We start from the raw sequence: 23,185 nt of genomic DNA, 5'->3' as shown, positions 1-23,185 counted from the left end.
TTTGGTTCTCTATATTTTTTATTCTCAAATTTTTATAGTTCCGACTCCTATAAAACAAAAAAACAATTCTTAAATTGCCTCAAAAGAGAAACCATTTATATATATATATATATATATATATGAATTCAACTTTAAACAAGCTATTTGTCTTTGGACTAAGTAAATTAAAGGGAAATATATTACAACTTTAAATCCCAAAAGTAATTTCCCAAAAAAAAGTACGCATTAATAACATAAGATAGTCTCATGTCATGAAGAAGAACCCTAAAATATTTCAGCATGACAGATCTAAATAAACAGATATAAATTACAACTTGAAATCCCAAAAGTAGTATCCCAAATAAAGTACATAAAAGATAATATCATGTCATGAAGAATCCTAAAATATTTCAACATGACCATGACACATATAAAACCAACATGTAGTGATCTATTCAATAGTAGTATGGGTTATATGGGACCTGTGGTGGATAGTAATGGGGCATAGGTTGGTGTGGGTAGTAGGAATTGTATCCTGGTCCATTGTACCCATCCCAATAAGAGTCTCTTCGATAACTACTGGAGTAAGGGTAAGGATCTTCATAATAAGGTTCTCTTCCCCTAGGATGAAGATACGAGCCATCTTGAGAGTACGTATACTGATTTCCAATCTCAACCCAGCACAGTTGCGCATGTTTTCCACTTTTCACTAGCTTCTTCAATATTTTGTGTGGATCAACTTTGCCAGTGATATATGCCATCCCTTCTTCTGCATCTATGTCGTACACAACTCCTGGAAAAATTTTAAGCCAACAAACAAAAAAGATAATCACTCCACCTATTCGCAATTTAAAAAAATAAAATAAAATACTCAAACCCATAAGTTTGGAATGTAACACAACTTATTCTAAATGATATTATTTTATGTGTAAATTTTAACATATGTGAAAAAAATAATGAGATGATATAAAACATTACCATAGGGTTAAGTATTACTTTCAAATTAAAGCTCCACAAAGTTGGTATTGTATATTTATTCAAAATAATAATAATAAGTATGGCAAAACATGGATTAAAAAGTACCACTGATTTTCTTCAAAACTTTCACCATGGTATTATGCCATCCAGCAGACGAGGTATCCACTTTCAAAGCACAACACTACAAAAGACATGGTAGTTCATGATCATGGACAGAACAAGAAAATAAAAATGAAGGGAACAAATTAATTAAGTAGCTAGTAAAATATATAATATAAATCACAAATCAAAAAGAAAAGAAAGATGAAGCACGAATACTATACCATCTGAGTACTGGAAGCCATTGGCAGAGAGGTAAAGGTTTCTTGAATCCAAAGAAAAGGTTAGTTACTTCTAGGGTTTAGGTTTGTGGATTTTTCCCGTAGCCAAGACTAGCTATGGTATTTATATATGGAGAAGTTTGATACGAGGTTTAACAGAGAAAATATTTAAGAAGATTGTCTGAGAATCTGAGTCTATATCAAAGATTGGCTGCTCATAATTAGTTCCCGTATTTCATGATCTCCATTAGAATTTATTTCCATAATCATGCATGCATGATATTCGTAATATTGGTATTGCCTTTGCGGATTTCACCACGTGTTATAACTTATATATTCTTTCCTTCCTATGCATATTTGTGAAATTTATCCATTTCTGGTTTTAGATTTTTGGGCTTTGACTTGATACCCTCCTCCTCGTGCTTTTCATAAAATAAAAATAATTTGTTTAACTTTTATTGAAAAAATGGAATATACATGTCATATGTCATAATAAAAATCTTGTATCAAACTTTTTTTTTTTTTTTTATAAGAAAATTTCAATTTATAGTGTCTGCTTTTAATAATAACTATCATTAAGTTTTTAGTGTAGACGAATATTGAACCCCAGATTTTTTATTCAATTATTAGAGATTTTACTAGTTGAATAAACTGGAACCCACATTTGTATCAAACTTTAAGTGTTCAAGTTTATGTGTCATTTTTCAATAAAAAATAAAATATAATAAAAAAAAACTATTTGGATAAATTTTTTTCCTTATGGTCAAAGTTTTTTTTATTAATTTTTTAAACCTAACACATAATATAATGCAATTGATAGAGTATAAAGTAAAACACTAATAGTGAGATAATGTCTATCAAATTGAAAATAGTGGGACAATGGATTTTTATTCATCATGTGTGTTTAAATTTTTATTTTTATTTTACTTTTTAACTTTGATTACTTTATAATGTAAAATAAAGGGCATGTGTCAAACTGTGATTTGTGAAGCACATGATAATGGACTTTATTTTTAAAGACCTTATAAACTCTAAATCATCCTTAATATTGCATGGTCACCTAATTGCAGACACAAAAACTCTTGGTTTCTCATTTTTCTTGTAGTAATTTTCCTCATGTTCGTTATCAAGAGAATGTTGTTGTGCATTATCTCTCTAGAAGGGCAATTTTACCTATTTTGCTTATCTGGATGGAAGATATATATACCACCATATGCATAATGATATTTGTTCGCAATTGGTGTAATGCCTGTAAATTAAATACATTGTTATATATCCAAAATTTAATAGAGAAAAACAAAAGCCAATAATATTGGGTGCTAAAAGCATATAACACGCATGTACAGGCACTGCAATTTTTAGTTGAGTTATAATGCAAAAAGAAGTAAAAGGAATATAGATGTCACATGACAAAATTCATTTTGATCACTAATTTAACATCAAGCTTCCCACCTACTATGAATGTAGGCTAGGGCAAACCAACTGTTAATTTACCGAAGCATTTTTCATCCTTCTTAAAGCTTATATATATATAATTGTCATCATCCGTAACACTTAAGCAAGGTAAAATAATAACATACACACATAAAACAAATAATAAAAGTTTAGCGGGACGGCAGTTGATGCAGAATATTACGTCCACAAGACTTCAGTGATATTGCATGGCAGCCATGTATACTGGACAATGGCTAGCACGGTGAGCTCGAATAGCTGTTTATTAGGGGTGGCAAAGTAAGCTCAAACTCATTTGCCACCTAAACCCACCCACTCTAATTGAACATAAACCCACCTAATTATAATTAGTTGGGTTAAATGGGCATCAACCCAATTAGACCCAATGATTATTTGGTTTTAACTAAAAACTCATTGGGACCCATTTAACCCAAAAACAATATAACCAAATTCAACCTAGCCCTTCCCATAAAAAAAAAAAAAAAAAAAGTATATGAACAATTAAAGTATAAACAATTAAGTAAAAAATGTGAGACGTACGGACGGAATGTGGATTGAAGATGCGAATCTGGAGGATTCATAGTACGATTGTGTGGGAAAATGTGGTTGAGATCTCTTTCGGCAAATCACAAAGCTCTGAGAGAGAGAGAGATCGAAGCTCTGAGTAATGGCGTTTCGTTTTGGACCGATCCATTACATAAAAAGAAAGGCCGAAATTTCTGATCGTTAAATGCCGAAACTCTTGCCCGAGATTTCGAAGACCGGAGTGATGAGAGAGGAGAGAGAGAGTTTGTTGGATTTTCGGTTTTTTCTTTTTTGCTTTTCAGTGATGACAGAAAGAAACGTTGGGAAATGTGAACGTCGGTGGCGTGATTTATTTTATTTGTTGGGAAACATTGAGTTTTGGTTTTTTCTTATATATATATTTTATTATTTGAGAAATACAATAATATACATCGAGTATTTCTAACAAAAAGCAAAAGACCCAAGATTTTGCAAGGATTTGACTATCCAAGGACCGTCAAACATGTAGAGATTAGGAATTTTAGGATTAAAAAAGAAAAAAAGAAAAAAAGAAAAAAAGACCCAATATCAAATACAAATTGACAAGCTCATAAGACTAAAAAAACCTAAGAGTAAAAAGAATTGAAGAAAACTCTCAGTCACAGGTCAGTGACAGAGATCAACTTGAGAGTGGAGACAAAACCGGGGTCGTTAGGTTTGAAAGAGTTCTTGAAGGAGAGAATGCTGATTCTTTCTCTCTCTTGGGCTACCGATGAAAGAAAAAGACTCCGTTGTTTGTTTTTCGATGTGTTTTTGCTTTTATACATTACCTGCTTATACGGTAACTAGTTTTCATTAAAAATTAACAAATGATCAGGATTAAGACATGTAAAATATATGGTCAAGATTTAAAGGAGGTATGGTATCCATTAAAAAATTAGTGGGTACTGTAGAATGAACCCTTGTGTAAAGGTGGCCGCATATGGAATACATATATCATTGTCATTGCATTGTGATAATTGCTTTTTATATACGCATGTATCAAATTAATTGCGAGCTTTAATGCTACCTCCTTATCCTTTTTGTAAATGTGTACCTTTATAATAATAAATCTGTATAAATATTTTCAACTATCAGAATTCGAGTCTATAAATTGATAATGACTAACTTCTACTTTTTTAGCTACGAAATTTTAGAAAAATTTTCAAAAAGGAGTGAGTAGAGTGAATCAGTGAATGTCAATCAACATAAGGATAATACTACGAAAAAGGAAAATGAGTTGCTCACCATATTTGTATAGGCTAATAATATGTGCATGGTATTCGAAAGAACATAGGGTTTAGTGTAGAGAGAGAAAAATGCCGCCTTCTTCTTCTTCTAAGAAGCTGCCTTTCTCTTCATCCTTTAGACCATATTCTTTATTTTTGGTCATATTGTTTGTTGTTCTTTTGGCTGTGATCTTGGTGATAGTTTGCACATTGGGTGATGCCAGTTCTTTTCAATGGACAAGGAGACATGGTAGTCTTTTGGGTTTTGCTTCTACAACGCTAACTTTCTCAGGGACAAGTCAAGTTTTTGCTGTGGCAGATCCTCCACCTACTTCTTCTCTCAACCCTCAAATTGTAAGTTCTTTCATATTTTTATATATGTGTGGATGATAATCATGGCATATCCGGTGTAACCTTTTGTGAAGTTACACAAATCTATTATCTATAACTCTTTTATAAGACTAATATTTTGAAAATTTTCTACTAATCAAATGTTAATTATTTACTGTAAATATTTTATGATGAGACAAGTTTATATCGATCTTCCATTCTTGATATTTTAAAAGTATAGAGGGTAATCTTTTTTTTTTTTTTTTTGAGAAAAAGTATAGAGGGTAATCTAATGATTGATTTTAAAAATTCTTTTTAAATAGTCTTTAGTTTTACTTTAGTCTTCTATTCCTTGCTTTGTCTGCCCCCGTCACTTTGGAAGGGTCAATAATAAATGAGATAAATGTGAATCTGAATTCAACTTTTTCAAAATTTGTCTTTTACCTTCTTTTATTTTAAGATAGAAATCCTACAAAGTCTGTGTTATGTATTTAAGAATTAGGTCATTTTGGATATATACCACTTTAAATTTATTTAAAAAACTTTCATCCCCTCTCCTCGTGTGTATGTTAAAAATACTAGTATTCTTAAAAAAAAAAAAAATAGAAATCCTACTAGTATGTATGTGAGTCCCTAGCCCCGGCCCTTCCCCATCTCACAAGAATTTATACTTATAGTTTTAGAATAATCATCACGCTAAAAGTGTGTTGTGCGATTCTTTTATTATTGACTACTGAGTAACTCTCTTATTATTATAATAATTACTACTATTATTCTCATAAAAGTTTACTATTATTATTTTAATTTGGTTTTTTTTAAAGAAACTATTACTATTTTGTGATTATTTTTTGGTGTTGGTCATTAGGGAGAAAGGCAGGAGGGGACAGGGAAGGATAAAGTATCCGAAAAAATCAATGCGACTTCAGCCACAAATGAAGTAAAGAGACACAGTAGATTAGAGAAAATTGAAGCAACTTTGGCTAGAGCCCGGTTAGCCATTAAAGAAGCTGGTCGAGTCCAGAATAAAACATCAACATATGATGACCCTGACTATGTTCCACGAGGCCCAATATATAGGAATGCAAAAGTTTTCCATAGGTACCATTTCAATTCCCTAAATTTGTATTTTAGTTTTTTATGCATAATTAATTTTTTGATCATGGTTGGTTCATTCTAATTTGAAAGAGGAAAAAAAATGCAGGAGTTATTTAGAGATGGAAAGGATTTTTAAGATATATGTATATGAAGAAGGAGAGCAACCATTGTTTAATGATGGTCCATGCAAGAGTGTATATGCAACAGAGGGAAGGTTCATCCATGAGTTGGCAATGGACAATTATTATAGAACCAGTGATCCCAATCAGGCCCATGTTTATTTCCTTCCATATAGTGTGGTGGCAATGGTTCGTTATCTCTATGTTCCAGATTCCCATGATATGAGTCCAATTGGAAGAACTATTGCTGACTATGTCAGTGTCATTGCCAATAAACATCCCTATTGGAATCGAAGCCTTGGTGCTGATCATGTCATGGTCTCTTGCCATGATTGGGTGAGCAACACCCACTCTTAACTCCCACTTCTTTTTTCATGGTTTACTTACTTTTTCCAGGTTTTGGAGCTTGATTATAACCTATGAATTAAGGGCTCAAATAGATAATGCAGGTGCACAAAAGTAATTAAATACAACCAATTTTAAAATAATAATGCAATATTCACTATTTTTTTTTCTTCTTCTTCAAATTGATTTTTTCTTGATTGTCTACATAAATATGTTTATATGCTATATCTATAAGAAACTTCCAATGATACCCACATCTTCCTTTAATTCCTCGACACCATGTTTATGTTTACTACCCTCCGCACCTGCGTATATTTCGAGTCCCCTTCAAAAAAAAATTACATAATATATATATATATATATATATATATATATATATTATAAGAGTGAATTTGGACTCAAAAAATACACTTGGCCTCCCAAAAATTCAGTTGACTTGAGAGAATCCCTAAAAAATGAAAAGGACAATCAAGATTTCATTTTTTGGGGTCAAAATAGGAACAAAAAAATTTCACCATTTAAGAATACGAAATATGCAAAGATTTAAAACTAAATCAATACATGAAAAATAAAATTAGCATCTATTTATTAATAACAAAAATTAATCATCTGTATTATAGACTTATAGTAAAGGATGACTAATAAGAAATAGGGACGGAACTACATACAGGTAGTGGGGGGCTGTGCCCCCCCCCCCAATTTTTTTTAAAATATTAAATAGTAGGTATATATTTAAAATTTTAGAAAATAAGCCCAAGAAAAATTATATTTGTCCCCCTCAAAAAAATTATATTTGCCCCTCTCGACTTCAAATCCTAGTTCCGTTCCTGATAAGAAATATACTAATTGAATTAGTATAACAAAAACAGCTGGCAAATACTTGTTGCTTTGAATTGAGCATAAAAGTAATACTTAAGCATTCAAAGAATTGATATTTCCAAAATATTTGTTGAATTAATACCCTATGCTAATTTGCTAATGGCTTGTCAATATATATACAGGGCCCTTATTCATCTTCATATGCTCCTTTTTTGTACAACATGTCCATTAGAGCATTGTGCAATGCAAATACCTCTGAAGGATTCATTCCTTCTAAAGATGTTTCATTTCCAGAAGTTCAACTTAAAACTGGGGAAATTAAGGGAATTCTTGGTGGACCCTCTGCATCTAGCCGACACATACTAGCCTTCTTTGCAGGTGGTAGACATGGCCACATTAGACACTTACTTCTGGAGCATTGGAAAGAAAAAGACAAAGATGTGTTGGTCTATGAGCAACTTCCCAAGCATTTATCCTATGACTCAATGTTTAAGAATAGCAAGTTTTGCTTATGCCCAAGTGGTTATGAAGTAGCAACCGCAAGAGTTATGGATGCAATCTATGCAGAGTGTGTTCCTGTGTTAATTTCTGATGGCTTTGTTCCACCTTTCAGTGATGTTCTAAACTGGAAGTCGTTTTCTGTCCAAGTGGAAGTGAAGGACATACCAAATATCAAAGGGATACTTAATAGCATCTCTCAAAAGCAATACATAAGTTTGCAAAGGAGGGTGAAACAAGTGCAAAGGCATTTTGTGGTGAATGGACCTTCAAAGAGATTCGATATTTTTCATATGACTGTTCACTCTATTTGGCTCAGGAGGTTAAACTTGCGCTTGGGCTCGCCATCAGGAAAAGCTTTTGATGGGAACATGTCCAAATAAGTACATTGGTTTTGTTTGATAGATTATACATACAGAGAGTGACCCTTATTTTTGTAATCTGTTTAAGGCAGTGAAATACATTACTAGCATTCATCTATTTTTTTCAGCGATACATGTTATATATCTTATCATCTTTCAAAAAGCGGCCATAGGAAGATTGGTTGGAGACTTGTAGCATGCTCATTGGGTTATTGCTTTTCCATGCATTGAATGTGGATTTTCAACATCTTTACAAATCATTTCATGTTTGCAAAGACCTTTGCTTTGTTGTGGAGTGGGATTCCTGCTCTGCAGTGACTTGGTAGAGGATAACAGCAATGCCTGTATCGTTGAGAGAGGACAGTTTATCTCACAAAAATTGTGATGTATTATCCTAGTGAAATGGAAAGTTGAGGTGACCTGGCACTAAATACAAATCCTCTAATGGGATATTCGAAAAAGACAATACACTGAAGAGTATATTTTGAGTAGAAGATAGGTCTGTCAAAAACAGCAAGACCTCCAAAAGATACTGAATAGAAATTATTGAATTTACTCCTTTGAACAACTACATTAAAGCGCTTTCTATTTTGAAAATACATCCAAAAAGTTCTCTCCCACAAATAATAAAGAAAACACAAATGATTATAATCCTAATCTAATTTGTGGCACGACACAGCATAACTTATAGTCAAGACAGTGTTGTCAAAGTCGGCTATTAAATTCTATTTCATTTTGAATTCCAAAATTGAGTAGAAAATAAAGCAAAAGAGTTGGTACTATTGTACACACTATTGCACACAAAGTACAGAATCACTTTTTTGAATTGAACTAGTGACTTGAAATCACAAGTTTAATGCAATAGTGTGTGAAATAAACACCACTTCTATTATGTTGCCATGCACGGAAAGACAAAACTCAAGCCAAGTGTTAACATTACATGGCAGCTGCAAAATCTATCCAAAATCATGTAATTTAATACACAAAAGATTTAACGAACTACCAAATAAAAGACTCAATACAAGCATACAGCTAGGTAAACAACTGGATTTATTAATTGCACAAATTGGTATCTATCTATCAAAAAATAAAACATCTGGTGACATTATCCAATAAAACACAAAGATGGTATTATTATTTCCAACAACAATTAAATTCAAGCATCGTGAAACAAAATTTTACTCAATTATTTATTAAATTACGATGTATGGGATGTTCTATTTGAATCAAGGGAGGTCATGATAAGAATTTCTCACATCAATGTTCATAACTAAAAATGAACTCTCTCTCAATCAAACATCTTCATGTGACACATAACAGGGAATAAAACGTGGATATATAAGAATGGGAAACAAAAAATATCTCCCTTTACTAGAAAAAGATGTTCCACATGTTACAAGGCCATCAAAGATGGAAAGTACACATGAAATCAGAATCAATACAAGCAAATACATCTCTAGCATCCAAAAATGAGCAAGAAAAAAGGAAAATTAAAACTTTATGAGAATGGAGAAAAATTGAATAGAATATAATAATTGGATTTCAAGTGAACCTTGAATCCATCGGGCCAAGCCATGAGAACCTGATACCAAGTAATTGTAGTCTTCTATGTACACAAACACCCTCCCTTCCTTGCTCTCTCTCTCTCCTCTTCTAAAGATTCTAATAGTATAGAATTTAGGGTGACCATATGCTTGAATCATGAAATGGGGCTGAGTGGTCTCCCCCACCAAAAATGCAACGAAAATATGAGTCATCAATCAATGTAAGTCGGCCATTTAATAGTATTTGTAACCCGAAGAACCAGACGGTGGTGGTGGTGGTGGCAACCGATTAGGAGTACGCCGGCTGCTGGAGTTTGAACCAGAGTTCATATCACCATTTTGTGTTGGGTCGCTGGAATTTCTGCTGTGACCATTGGATCGAGACCTAAAAGAATCACTGTGGGAATTGTAGTCAACAGAGCCATTAGCAGCTGCATCAAATGCAGATCTCCAGTCATCACCAGAAGGACCACTGGTTCTAGGACTGCTTTCTGCTAAAGAAACAGAGATTAAAACATCAGAAAACAATTTTAGGAAAGAAAGAGGAAAACACAAATATAACCAATCATTGAAACAACTTCCGGACGCAGCCATCTTATCAAATTATCAATAGGCATTAAAGGAATAACTACAGCGGTCATGAACAACACACCCCACATTTGGGGGAATGGGGTGGTGAAAGACTGAACAAAGGACATTATGGATAATTAAAAATATGTTATATATCATGATATTTCAGGGTAAAGGCCAAATCAACATAATTTACAAGTTCATACACATGCACTTGATGGGTCATTAAAATAAGACCTTGCCCTCAACCTTACTCTTACAAAAGAAGATGCAATTTCAGCTCAAATTTATTGGCTACATTGACAAAGTTTTATGCTGGCTGTCAATCAACAGCAACCCTCCTTTCTTGAGGTTTGGGAATAAGTGGGACACTAAAATGGTTGGATGTATATGTGAGTTGACCAATGTGAGTGAGTGGAGAGGGGATTGCTTCGCTCACCATGATAGTGTTACTATATGCACAGCCCCTGGATCCAACGTTGTGAGGTAGACCATGTTATAAGGTCCTCATCCACCATGGATGGGTAACAAACATAAAATGTAACGGGACCTGAACGTTATCCATCCATCTATAAGCCTAGTTTTCAATCTCTAGAATGATTTCTCTACAAAAATATAAACTTATGACATATCATAAATGAATAAATTTTTCCTTTATTAAATTGTTTGTCAAAAACAGACATTTTCAAGGGTTTAAAGATGGTGGATAACACAAACCACTAATCAGCTGCATTCAGACCTGTGTAAGAGAGGAGAGAACAGCTTTTATGTACATACCTGCTCCTCCATTAGAAAAGCTGGAAGCAGCAGAAGCTCGGTTGTCATGAATGCTAAGTTGGCGCGTTAGTTTAGAAAGGAGAGAAGACTGTTTTTGGTAGCGCTCTCTCCTACGTTTTACATTCTGGTCCTCTTGAAGCAGCTCTTCAATCCTGCCTGTGCTCTGTGCACTATCCATGCACAAATATAAAAATGATTAAAAACAATTGTTCCTTATCAACTACCTAAGAACCTTATATTTTATGGCAGAAAAAACAATATGATGGGAGCCACATATTGCATTTAGGTATGGAGCACAGTAACAAGGCAGTCTGTTAAAAAAGTTCATGGTAGTGCAAAAAGAAAAACAACAAATGCCATGTAAATAGAGAAGCATGCAACCTGACAGAACTGTACAACTGATTTAGCATGTCTTCCTTGGCTTTCTCAACTTGGCAAAGGACAACTGCCTGTTCAACCAGTCAATCCCAAATGTGTTAAATCATTTCACAAGTTGACTTTAGGGATGACAAACGTAAAGTTGAAAACGTTGGCTTACTTTAGGGACATTTGCAGCCAAACTGTTCAAAACTGCTTCAACATAACCACGTACTTCTTGAGACATCCACCGAAGCTCCTCTTCAGGATCAGCAGGTTTTCGAGTCATCATATCCTTGAAAGTACAAGAGAGGAAGGAAAAAGTAAGTTAAAAAAACTTCATAATTTTGTGCATGAGAATACTTATGGATCAATTTAAGCTAAATAGAGGTTAGTAGGTGGTTCAATCAAAATTGCACTGGGAAATTACTTTTATTGTGTGTTTGGGTGTCATTTGTAGCCAGGATTTGGGGCTAAGTGAGGATTCAAAATTCACCATTTACAAATTCTGACTTTAACGAAACATGATGCGGAAATTTAAAATTTCCCATGGGATTTATGGCCAGGATTTGGGGATCAAAAATCCCAGCTCCAAAGCCCCTCAAAAAAAATCATGTTTGGGACTAGCTTATAAGCTAACTATTTGCTCTTACTTTTTCAAAGTGCAAGTATACTTCAGCACACTTTCAACAATAAGTTTTCAACAAAAAGCTAAAAAAGTTGTTTCCAAACGTTAATCACTACTAATGCACAAAATCACAAAAAAAAAAAAAAATTTAAATTAAATTAAATAGATCATCAACCAAGAGAACTAGAGTGCAAATTCAAAATTTATGAAATTGGAAGAATTCTTCAAAAATAATCAGAGGGAAAAAGATTTATACAAGCACCATCAGAAAAAGATTTATAAAAGAATTTAGATAACAGCAGCATCCATAAATCAGTAACTCACCAGAGAACCATCAGAAAGACTTTGTCGCATACCACCTTCAGTGGGTGTACCCTTCAATTGTCCTGCCTTAGAAGGTTGAATAACACTTCTTATCTTATTCATCCATTCAGTCTTATCTGCTATACTCTCAGCCTTCAATACAACGGCACTATGAGCTGCAAGACAAATGGAGGTTGAGTTGAACATGGGGTTGTAAGAACTTTTTTTTTTTTTTTTTTTTGGGGGGGGGGGGGGGGGGGGTATCTTTTTTTTGGGATAAGTAAGAAGAAAAATATTATTAATAAGGGAAAAGCAAGAAAAATACAAAGAGTTCGCAGTAGTGAACAAAAACAATAAGGAAAACAAAAAGACACAAACAGCCACTAAGCTATTCTAATATACGAAAGAAAATCCATAAGGGTAGAACAATCCAAGAAACCCCAACACCAAGACCAATCAAAGAGGATCCATTGGCATAAATCTAATAACTGAACCACAGTTTTCCCCTCATCCTCAAAAGACTGCCGATTCTGTTTAGTCCAAATAGTCCACATTAAACAGCCTGGAACCAAATTCCAAATATCAAAACTATGTTTCCCAAGTCAATGATACCAACAAAATAATAAGTCCACAATTGAACCTAGCATGACCCAGTCGATCCCAAACAACCGAAGTATATATGTCCACAAAGAATGAGCTATCGGACAAAAAAGTAACAAATGATCCACAGATTCCGTATTACAACAGCACATTCAACAACGATTCGCCAAAGAGCAACCATGAAGCATAAGGTTATCCAAAGTGAGAATCTGACCATGAACTGCAATCCACATAAAGAATGCCACCATTTTAAGAACCTTAACTTTCCAAATGCCCTTCCAGGGGAAAGTAGAAGGAGCTGCATTTCGAATCTTATGATAAAAAGACCGAATATCAAAAACTCCCCACTTCCATTAAGATCCCAACAAATCCTGTCACACCCTCCACCCCTAAGAATTCGGGTTTGGATGAAATGAAGTAGGGAGTAGGAAGCCGCTAACACCCAATCATTGAAAGCCCTATAAAATCTTAAACTCCGCACTTTGTCATTATCACCCACTAGAGGGCTTAACACTTCAAAAATACAAGTTTCCTTATTTGCTGAACACGTAAATAACTGAGGATAGAGAATGAAAGAAACAACAATAATGAAAGAAAAGGACATACCTTTCAACACAGTTTTATATGGAACCTTGCTAGTGAGCTTGAACACAAGACTGGGTGCTTTTCCATAATCTGGTCCATTAGCCTTCTTATCCTTCGAACTCTTTGCTGGAGGTGCCGGTGGTTCTTCCTCGTCTGAGACCTCTTCAATATTACATTCCTGCACAATAATTACTTGAGATGGGTGATCATTGCTATTAGCATGAAATACCATACCAAATGACATTCCAAAATTATACTACCCCTTCATAGGCATGGGTAGACGTATAAATTGTTTATGTGATTTATAATTCTCCCATACATTTATCAAGATAGTAAAGCTAATATGACATTGCATCTTCCCAAACCAAATGATAAGCAGATTTATGAGATATGTCAAATTCTACAATACATTGCTGCAATATCGTTTGTATTTCCAAGAACAGCTGACTTTCCAGAAACAATTCTTAACATTTAAATACAAGCAGATATTCATGATACCAACGTGGCTCCATAATTTCGTAGTGTATACAATCTCAGCAAGATAGGCAACAAGAGAATTCACTTCTCCCTTATTATTGTGGACTAAAAATGGAAAACAAAATCTCTAACTTAGGGTTCCCAATGAACATGGCAAAGAGAAACAGTTGCTAGGCATCAATTTCCCTTAATGCTTCCATATGAAAAAAATTCCAATTGCTTTCAGTTTGAATTAGCAGAACCCAATAGCCCACACCCAATTTTATAAAAGAATTTAAAAGATATTCTCAGTTCTACAAAAATAACTTTGCCTAGAACCAATCTCTAGCAGGGTTAAACCAAAAATCAGTTCTACAAAATGTTTTACATAGATTCAATTAATTCAAAATTCAATGAGTTAGAGCATTCCAGAGCAAACATAAGGATTGTTACATGCATTGCTATTCAGCTAAGTGAAAACGTGCTTATTCACTAGATCACATAAATGTAGCACTTCACATACATAATTTTTGAATTTGTGACTAGAAAAAATGGGCCGCAGGCCTGCAACCCCACAATCCCATACTATAGATATAGAGTGAATGCACCCAGTTAAGATATCAGGTGAAACTTTAAAGTTCTCTCCACTTACACTTCCTGTCTGGCTTTACCAAGAATGATGGAATTTGAAAAAGTAAAGACTCCCAAAAACTTGGGGTAAGAGATAATTACTAATAAGCACAGATCTGACAGTATAACAGTATCAACTGTTATCCTTACCTCCAAAGTGATGACTCCACGAAAATGTCTTTCCTCTTGCTTTTTGGTGTACCCTAGCTGTAAAATAAATTAGAGGTCAAAGTAAATCCTACAGTTCACAATCATAGTAATGGTAGTAGTACATCAGCAATAAGTACACACATCTTATTTTATAAGACTTTAAATGTGAGGATATTATTGAACAAACCCAATTAGTGAATGTAAGCATGAAATTTGGCAGGCTTGGAACTAATGTTACAAACCTTTCCGGTCTTCTCGTTCAAAACAAACCACCGCCGACTCCATCCATTAGTTTTTGCACTTTTCTTTAATATAAAACCTGCAGAAAATATAAAGATAACAACATATTAAACAGGAAAAAAATAAGACAAAATGCACAGTTGTCATGCATGGTTGCCTGAAACTTTGAAAGCCTAGATGACCCCAGGTAACGGCCCATGAATGCTACTTCGGCAAAATGCCACTTCCAACATGCATAAAAAAGAAAAATGCCCCCTAAAAAGTGGTATATACATTCTCATATGAATACAAAATGTGCATACAAACCTGCCGTTATTTCTCCTTCAGGGCCTGCAGTCTTCAAACCTGAATTCTCCTGTGCTTCTTTCTCTGCCTGACCAGATTTCTCCTTCATTGATTTCAAACTTCCACCAGTTTGTTGACCAGCCATCTGAGGACTAGTTGCCTAGGACAACGAAATAATTAACATATAATGAGCAAGGAATACTAAGAGACTAAATAACTAAAATAACAAGTTATATATATTAGTTCCCCAGGGGACAGGAGCAACAAAATCCAATCAATGCACTTGTTCTTCCAAACTCATCCACTTTACATTGGAGAAAGAGATCTCCTACCCTGTTTAGCATTCCTTGCTCTGCATCTTGTCCTTTTTTTGTGGAACGTGTCTTGAGCTCCTCCTCCCGGCGCTGTCTCTCCATTCTGGGGGAAAAAAAGATAGATCATCCTGGTAAGTTGCAGGTAAATATTGGAAAATGGTACAAACAATTTAATATTGAACTAGCAATGAACACAACACACTCAGGAACAAGACACACTTATGGAAGAGAAAGACAAAATTTCATAATACAAACATTAAATAGAGTTCTCAAGCTATGTAATGATGGCAAAGCTTTTAACTCAACAGCTTTACAGAAATTGCAAGCATTTAACAAATGTCAAACATGCTAAAATCTGAAACCAGATGCTTTATTTTGATAATACACTCAGGAAGAAGACACACTTGAGAGATAGAGAAGGAGAGAGAGAAGAAATCAATCAAGTGAAGATTATATAGAATTCTCAAGCTATGTAGTGATGATATAGCCGCAAAAGGCTTAAAGCAGGCATGCCATCACATTACAATTGTAGAGTTTAACTCAACATTTTTGCACCCAAAAAAAAAAAAAAAAAAAAAGCATTCAAAAACTGTCAAACATGTTATGGTCTGTTACCCATGCAACATGACATGTCACAATCTGAAACCAAATGCCTTAGAAACTAAAACCAAATGCTAAAACACATATTTCAGGCAAAAGAATAATTAAAAAAAAATACCTTCTTTGCACCAAACGGATAAAATGTTGGGGCGGCACAAAAGCTCGCTCCATATCTACTAGTGCAACAACCATTTTCTTTGCTTCATTCTTAAACACGTCTAAAGCAGCACTTGCAATTGCCACAACCTTGTACAAGGTTAACATTGGTTAAGTTTCACGAAATAGAAAGATAAAAACAGAAGTGAAGTTACACCACCCAAACTTGGCTTCATACAATTGAACACAGTACAATTTATTTTTAGAATAAATAAATAAATAAATAACAAAGAAAAATTTGACAAGAAAGTAAAGCACCATACCTCTCTCTTAAAAGGAGGGTATCTTCCAAGACCTGGTGTACCATTTGCAGCAGCAGAAACTATATCTACCAGGACACGGTGTACCTATTCGTTTGCACAAATGATCCAAATAAAGATTATACAGGAGTGTGAATGGCATGTATTAACTGTAGAAAAGCTCTTCCAGACCAAATAACTAGAAACACTTCTTATTCCAAAATTTTGAGTCATTGTAAAGAATGTGAAGGCTGATTGATAGAACCCAAGAAATGATAGTCTCTCAAGGCTTCAATAGAAAAATATTTTGGAAAGCCCACTAAAGTCATAAGTTAGAATCTAGATGGCCGTGAAAACCTGGACTTACCTCATCAACACAGAGTCGTGATGGTTCTTTTGCAAGCTCCAAGACACCTTTAATTAAGGATCTTAAACCCTTTTCAGGGGATATAAGATATGGCTGATAACCATCCGCTTCTAACACAATCTAATACAAATTTCAAAATGGAAAGGTCAAAGGAAGACTCAAAAAGAAACCTTGAAAGACAATACAAGATAACCTAAAATAAGGGAATTTGGAAAATAGTGGAAGGACAAAATATACCCTCTTGACATTATTGATATCAAAATGTCTGTCTAAAGGAAGTTGCTTGATTCTATTTGGAAAGTTCCCCTCAAAACTGGCAACAATTTTCCAACCCGCACCCTGCAAAAAGATTAGTAACAGCGGCAGCTCAAACACATGACTCAAGAAGCAATTAACTGAATGAATATCATAAGAATATCATTTGCTGCTGAATGCCACAAATAGTTCAGTTAATGTTGAAGAAAGAGGCATTTGCCAATGGCACAGGCTATCCAAATGAACGACCAGATAAACATGTGAAGAAAGCTAAGAATCACACCAAATGAATTTCTGAAAAAAAATATTACTATCACCATATACAAATATTTGAAACAAAATGTCATTTCATACACAGCTTCTTGAGTGAAAACGAGGGAAGAGGAAGAGGAATGCTGGCAAGAAGCACAGAGCAATTATAACTATTTTTATAAACTCATCTTACCATATAATATTTAATGTAATCACCAAATTCTCTTCATACTACATAAATGATCTCTTAGAATAAAGTTCAAGGAAACCTGTCGACTCAGCAGTCAGTACATTCACTAACGTATAAGGACTTTTGAGTTTGCTACCACTGCCTGGTACACACCAGCTAAAGTAAAGTTTTCCTTGGCAGTTTTAAAATACACTTCTTCTTTTTTTATAAGTAGTTTTAAAATATACTTCTTTTCCATCAACTCAAAATCTGACAGCTTTAGAGAACCCACTAGAGTGGAATTGCCTCCATTTTTCACAGGTAAGCTTCTCCATAGTGATTTGCTCATTTTTTTTATTGATAAGAATTGAGATGGGCAGCAACTAACAACCTTGATACAACTTTAGAGATCTTTCACCTTTAATAAAATTCCCAAGGTCGGCAAGGGCAAATGTTGACCAATGAATGAGGAAAACTTCCTGACTACGAGAAGGTATATTACGTAGATAAATTTCAAAATAATAAACACTTTGATTTATTGATAAATTGAAGGGATTCAGAAGATTATATGCCAAATGTGAATAAAAAAATCCTTCTAATTGGAAAATTTCCATGCTTAAGACTAAAGTTTACTGAACTAAACAAAAAAAAGGACAGAAAACCTCACCTCACCGGATGTAACATGCTGGAGAAACTTATCCTCAAATTCACGACAAAGTTCCAAGGCTAGAGCCCTGGTGCCCTCAGAACTATTCACCATTTGCTCACCAAGCCTTACCAACTCATCCTGAACTACTTGAGACTTGCCCTGCAACCTGCACAAATGTGAAGGACAGGTGTTGATAAGGAGCCAAATTAGATGGAAATTCACAACATGCATGGCAGAGGGAAGACTGTAAATCCATTCATAAGCTGTTCTATTAGAAAAGGTATTCAGTCTTAAATTATATTTATGGCCATAATTTTACATGTAAACCTAATTAATTTGATTTTCACCTATCAAAAAAAAAAAATGCATGTAAACCAAATTAATAAACTAGATTTATTCGCTAAATACAACCTGCATGTCAGTAGTAGATGGAAGCGCAAACTATGACCAATTTACAGAGCTAAAAATCAGGATAAATTTGTATGAGTAACCTAATAATAAGTTAACATTTGAAAACTTCCTCATATAAGTTTTGTCCTCCATACGTCACAAAACTCCAAAATCCAAACTTCTCAAGAATTATATCAAAAATAAGGAAATAAAGTCACATTTGTTGTAAGTAAAAACATTAGTCATTACCAGAATTAAATTTTAGAAGAAAAGAAAAACTGATCTAAAAAATGAATGAAGACACAAAAAGTTCAAAACAAAATGTTATGGTATCAGCAAAAGACCCACCCAGAGAGGATATTAGGAAGCCGGACTTTCATACGATTGCGAATCTGCTGTGCCAGAGCATCCACCAAAGCTATTCTCCCAAGCTTACTTTGAGGGGCTCCAGTTAGTATGGACTTTAGACTTTCACTCTCTGCCCTCCATGCAGTTTCCAAGGAACTCTCGGAGCCAACAGATCCAGATGCGGAGGCTATTGCAACCGATTGACCTATTAAAGCAACCCATGGCATATCAGATGCTCTTGAGGGCCCCTGATTTAACAGGAGAGCCTGAACAGCAGCCAGAGCTTTCTGGTCTGATGCAGCTTGATCTATTTTACTAATTACACCAATGGTTCTGGTACCTGTAATCAACATACAATTCCCCACTTAATTACTTATAGAATCAAATGATTAACAAAGAGAAAGAGGATGAATGCATTTGGGAATGAGAGGAAATAGAGCGCATGACTTTTGGATAGCAGTGCCTCATATGCACTAAGGCACAATTATTTACAACAGAACTTAGTTCACAGTAAGGAACAAAGTCAAATTTAACCTCCTGTCCCACAGAAATAAGTTAGAAACATAAAAGCAATTTACCATCTCCATCAAATTCCTTGGCAACTCTAAGGGCTCGAGACGAAGCAATTTCAGGTGCCTGGGACGCAGGTACTATAACTAGCAGAATGGCATCGTTATGCTCAGCATATTCACTAACCTATACAAGAACCATTAAAAAATTGTTAATCAAAACTGTTTCTACTAATTCAAACACACACAAACTACGACAAGACCATTCATTGAGAACCTATTTATTAAAAGTAGATAGATAAATAAATCAATTAGACACATCCGACAGAACCCATTGCAAGAATGATGAACTCTAGGGTCTTGGCCATATAAATCCTTGTATCAAACAAAGGTCCAAGACTCTAAAAGTACTAGGCACTACTTACCATTGACTCATCCATGATCCGTTGATCCAGCCCAGGTAAATCAATCAACTTCAGGGGAGGAGCTGAGGAGAAATAAAGTTAATAGAATATATAATAAGTACAACAAACGAAACCAATGAGATCAAAGAATACACATGATGGCAGGGAATCAAATAAATGATGAACAAACCCAATACAGATGTCCATTATAACCTCTCAACTTGAAAAAAAACAAATACAAAACAATTGATGCCCTCATATTCAGAGCATTATACATAAAGCCCCAAGTAAGATTGCAATTAAAATATAAAAAGTCATACCCAATACACAAGGCTTTCTCTTTTGTGGGGAAGGTAAATAAATTTTGTTTTTGAGCTATAACAAAATATATTTTTGCAATCTCATATCAAGAATTTTTGGAAAAACTTCTCATTTTGCAAATTAGGAAGTCGTACACACACACACAAAAAAAAAAAAAAAAACATTTCATAAGTAAATCTTAGGGCATAATTTCTTTTCCTTTTTTTTTTTGGTGAAAATTCATTACATAAGCTCAAAGGACAAAGGGCACCACCCATGTACACAGGAAGTGTACAAAAGTTACATCAAAATTAAACACTAAAAGTACATTGATCAAGCAAGTCAAGAAAAGCAGCAAAAGGAAACAACCCCGAAGCATTTATCCACCCATACAAAATCTTCAGGAACAAAATTTTAGAGCATAAGTTAAGGGGGATAAAGGACTATCAATTACGAACTGACCTGTGCTTGTGCGTAGCTTCAAATATATTTCATCTCGACTCTTGCCTGAGGAACTCTTACTCAATCTATCCTGTAGAGAATGTCGCAACGCACCTGCAGAAGAACCACAACAATCAAATAAAAAACATCAAACGGTTGAAGAGAACCATCCCACAGTGTTTGTCACATTATCACTAAACTTCCTGTCATCCCACAGTATTTGTAAGGGATAAGCATCACAGACATCCCACAGGGCAGGTCAGTGATACCAATGAAATCCTCAGAAAGATTATGATTTTTGCAAGTATAAACATTTCCAGCCATAAAGACATGAAGTTGATCTAATTAGAGACTATCTGTAGTAGTTACTAACTTGCAGAAACTTGTTGAGATTTATTGTCAATCTGCAAAACAATTGATTTGCTGCTCAAAGAACCATCCCTCTGTAAATCGATGCTTATGGGCGCCCGTGTAGCACCATTTTCACCAGTTGGCTGAATGAAGAAGAGAAAAAATAAATAAATAAAGCTATTCCGGGTTCTATACATTATACGAAATAATCAAAAAGAACCACATAAAATCCAAACTTACCAAAACAGGATGACCAATTAAACTGTTCAAGACAGCAGATTTACCAGCACCCTGTCCAATTGTTGGTGCACCAAAAAAATTATTACATCAGGATCTCCAAACAGCCAAAGTAGTATTACACAGCATAAGAATGGACCCGAATGATTACAAAATAGACAAACAACACTGAAATCAGAAATTTTCAATTTGGCCCCATCTTCAAACAGATTCTCATAATTTCCAAGCATAAATAAAACATAAAAATTTGGACATCCCAATTAAAACTCAAAATTGAAACATAGCATATTACTTCACATAGCACTGAGCTTCAAAATTTTACTGCAATTCAAATTCCAAAATTCCCTCAATTCCAAGCAAACAATTAAAAACAGTTTCATCCAAGTGTTATAAACGACATCAATTCCCACCTCTGCATTCACTGTTCATTAAAATCCCCAATAACAAAACACTTTCAAGCAATCGAACTATAATTTCTCTAACAAAAAGCGGTCACTGTAAATCAAGTACAACAATATCTAAATTTTCTCATTAAGCAATAATGTCTTTCAAAGCTAAATCTAAAATAGCACTTTCACTCAGTTTCCTATCCTCAGTTTTCACCATAACCAAACATATCAAATACCAAAACACATAAACTAGTCAAAATCCAAAGCTCAAGCATAGAAAAATCCCCACGAGCACAAAATCTCCAACCAACCTATACATACAAATATCTCTATACACGCGAAAACAAGAGCAGAAAGAGGAAGATGAAGGAACTCACAACATTGCCGAGAGCAACGCAATTAAGAAAAGTGGAGGCTCTTCTAGAAGAAGAACCAGAGGAGCTTGAAATTTCGTCAACGTCTTCGTCGGCGAGCAGAGCCGAGGCCTGTCGCATCGACTCCGATAGCTGACACAACTCCTCGATCGCCTCCATCGACTTGAGCTTTCGAAGATCTCCGACGATCTGATTCTCAAAATTTTACGGATGAACGAAAATCGGAGAAAACTGAAATAGCGCAAAGAGATCGATCGGAGTGAAATCGGAATCGGAGAGATCTGAAGGAATTAGATCTCTCTCTCTGTGTTTCTCTCTCTCTCTCTCTGAGAAAATATTATGCGTTTGTATTTTTAGGGCTTGAACTTTGAATTGAATTTCAACGATTTGAAATGGGGAAAAAAAAGGACGAGAGGTAATGCGCGAGAAGAACCCTTCTCTCTCTCTCTCTCTCTCTCTCTCGTTCTCTCCACTTTGAACTTTCTCTCTCTTATTTGAATCTTTTTTTTTTTTTTATAACTTGGTTGCTTTTTTTTTCAATTTTAAAATCTCTCTCTCTTTTCTTAACAGTGTTGTTTTGCGTTTCTTTAATTTTTTTTAATTTTTTTTTCTTTTTGGATTGGATCTGAATCGGTTTGTGGGACCTATTTCGTCACAGTGACTCAATTGGCTCAATTTTAATATGAGTTAAATCTAAGCTGAAACTATTTTTAAACTTCCCTAGTTTTAATTTATTTCGATTTATTCATATTTATATTATAACCAATTTTGATATGCATGTATGTTGACATGTCAAATTTAAAATTTAATTTACATTAAGTATATTATACTTATTAAAAACATCAAAAATTTCCCCTCAAAATTTTTTTTTTTTTAAATCTTGTATTTTAAAGAAATGGGTATTCAGGAAACATATTTGATTTAATTTTAAACCAATTTTATACACAAAAAATTTTACAAAATGAAAGTCAATTAATGGTTCCTAATTCCTATTAAATTCTCAAAAATTAAAAAAAAAATTGTTTTAACCTAATAGATTAGTTTAAAGGTTCATAAAGTCTGTTTAAAATTTTTAGCCAATATTAGGTTACTTGGGTATATTCTCAATATTCAATAATTTAGAAATCTTTCTTAAAATTTTTTTTTTTAAGAGAGTTTCAACCTATGGCGTCCGCTCCTGATGATAGATCTTTCTCTTATACAACCATCAGACTTTACCAGTTGAACTAACTGGAACCCACTTCTTA

The 23,185-nt window shown here is 34.3% G+C and overlaps 3 protein-coding genes across 4 annotated transcripts; 1 reads left to right on the top strand and 2 right to left on the bottom strand.

Annotated features, from left to right (window-relative positions):
- Positions 1–434: 434 nt before the first annotated feature.
- On the bottom strand, positions 435–1,090 carry LOC126699693 (uncharacterized). Its single transcript, XM_050397642.1, has 2 exons — positions 1,063–1,090; positions 435–772 (listed from the first exon to the last, which is right to left on the bottom strand). Exons 1-2 carry the CDS (start codon positions 1,088–1,090, stop codon positions 435–437), a joined length of 366 nt encoding a protein of 121 aa, XP_050253599.1.
- Positions 1,091–4,312: 3,222 nt separating this feature from the next.
- Positions 4,313–8,202, top strand: LOC126699855 (probable glycosyltransferase At5g03795). The gene is made up of 4 exons (XM_050397830.1): positions 4,313–4,855; positions 5,697–5,929; positions 6,033–6,381; positions 7,392–8,202. The coding sequence occupies exons 1-4, from the start codon at positions 4,592–4,594 to the stop codon at positions 8,088–8,090; spliced, it is 1,545 nt and encodes a 514-aa protein (XP_050253787.1). The 5' UTR covers positions 4,313–4,591; the 3' UTR covers positions 8,091–8,202.
- A 1,204-nt stretch (positions 8,203–9,406) lies between these two features.
- Positions 9,407–22,430, bottom strand: LOC126699854 (dynamin-2A-like). 2 transcript variants are annotated; one of them, XM_050397828.1, is made up of 22 exons: positions 21,942–22,430; positions 21,179–21,229; positions 20,961–21,081; positions 20,609–20,701; positions 19,868–19,929; positions 19,512–19,629; positions 18,934–19,273; positions 18,214–18,361; positions 17,108–17,209; positions 16,871–16,990; positions 16,528–16,611; positions 16,227–16,354; positions 15,527–15,611; positions 15,216–15,354; positions 14,912–14,988; positions 14,670–14,726; positions 13,455–13,611; positions 12,270–12,424; positions 11,499–11,612; positions 11,342–11,409; positions 10,961–11,130; positions 9,407–10,107 (listed from the first exon to the last, which is right to left on the bottom strand). In XM_050397828.1, the coding sequence occupies exons 1-22, from the start codon at positions 22,095–22,097 to the stop codon at positions 9,848–9,850; spliced, it is 2,805 nt and encodes a 934-aa protein (XP_050253785.1). In that variant the 5' UTR covers positions 22,098–22,430; the 3' UTR covers positions 9,407–9,847. The 2 variants fall into 2 exon arrangements, with proteins under 2 accessions (XP_050253785.1, XP_050253786.1); XM_050397829.1 differs by having other exon boundaries at positions 9,407–10,104.
- Positions 22,431–23,185: the final 755 nt, after the last annotated feature.

Source organism: Quercus robur, chromosome 9 (assembly GCF_932294415.1).
Source record: "Quercus robur chromosome 9, dhQueRobu3.1, whole genome shotgun sequence".
Classification (NCBI taxonomy): Eukaryota; Viridiplantae; Streptophyta; class Magnoliopsida; order Fagales; family Fagaceae; genus Quercus; species Quercus robur.
The sequence above is the reverse complement of the archived record's forward strand: the minus strand, read 5'-3'. Positions and strand labels throughout refer to the sequence as shown.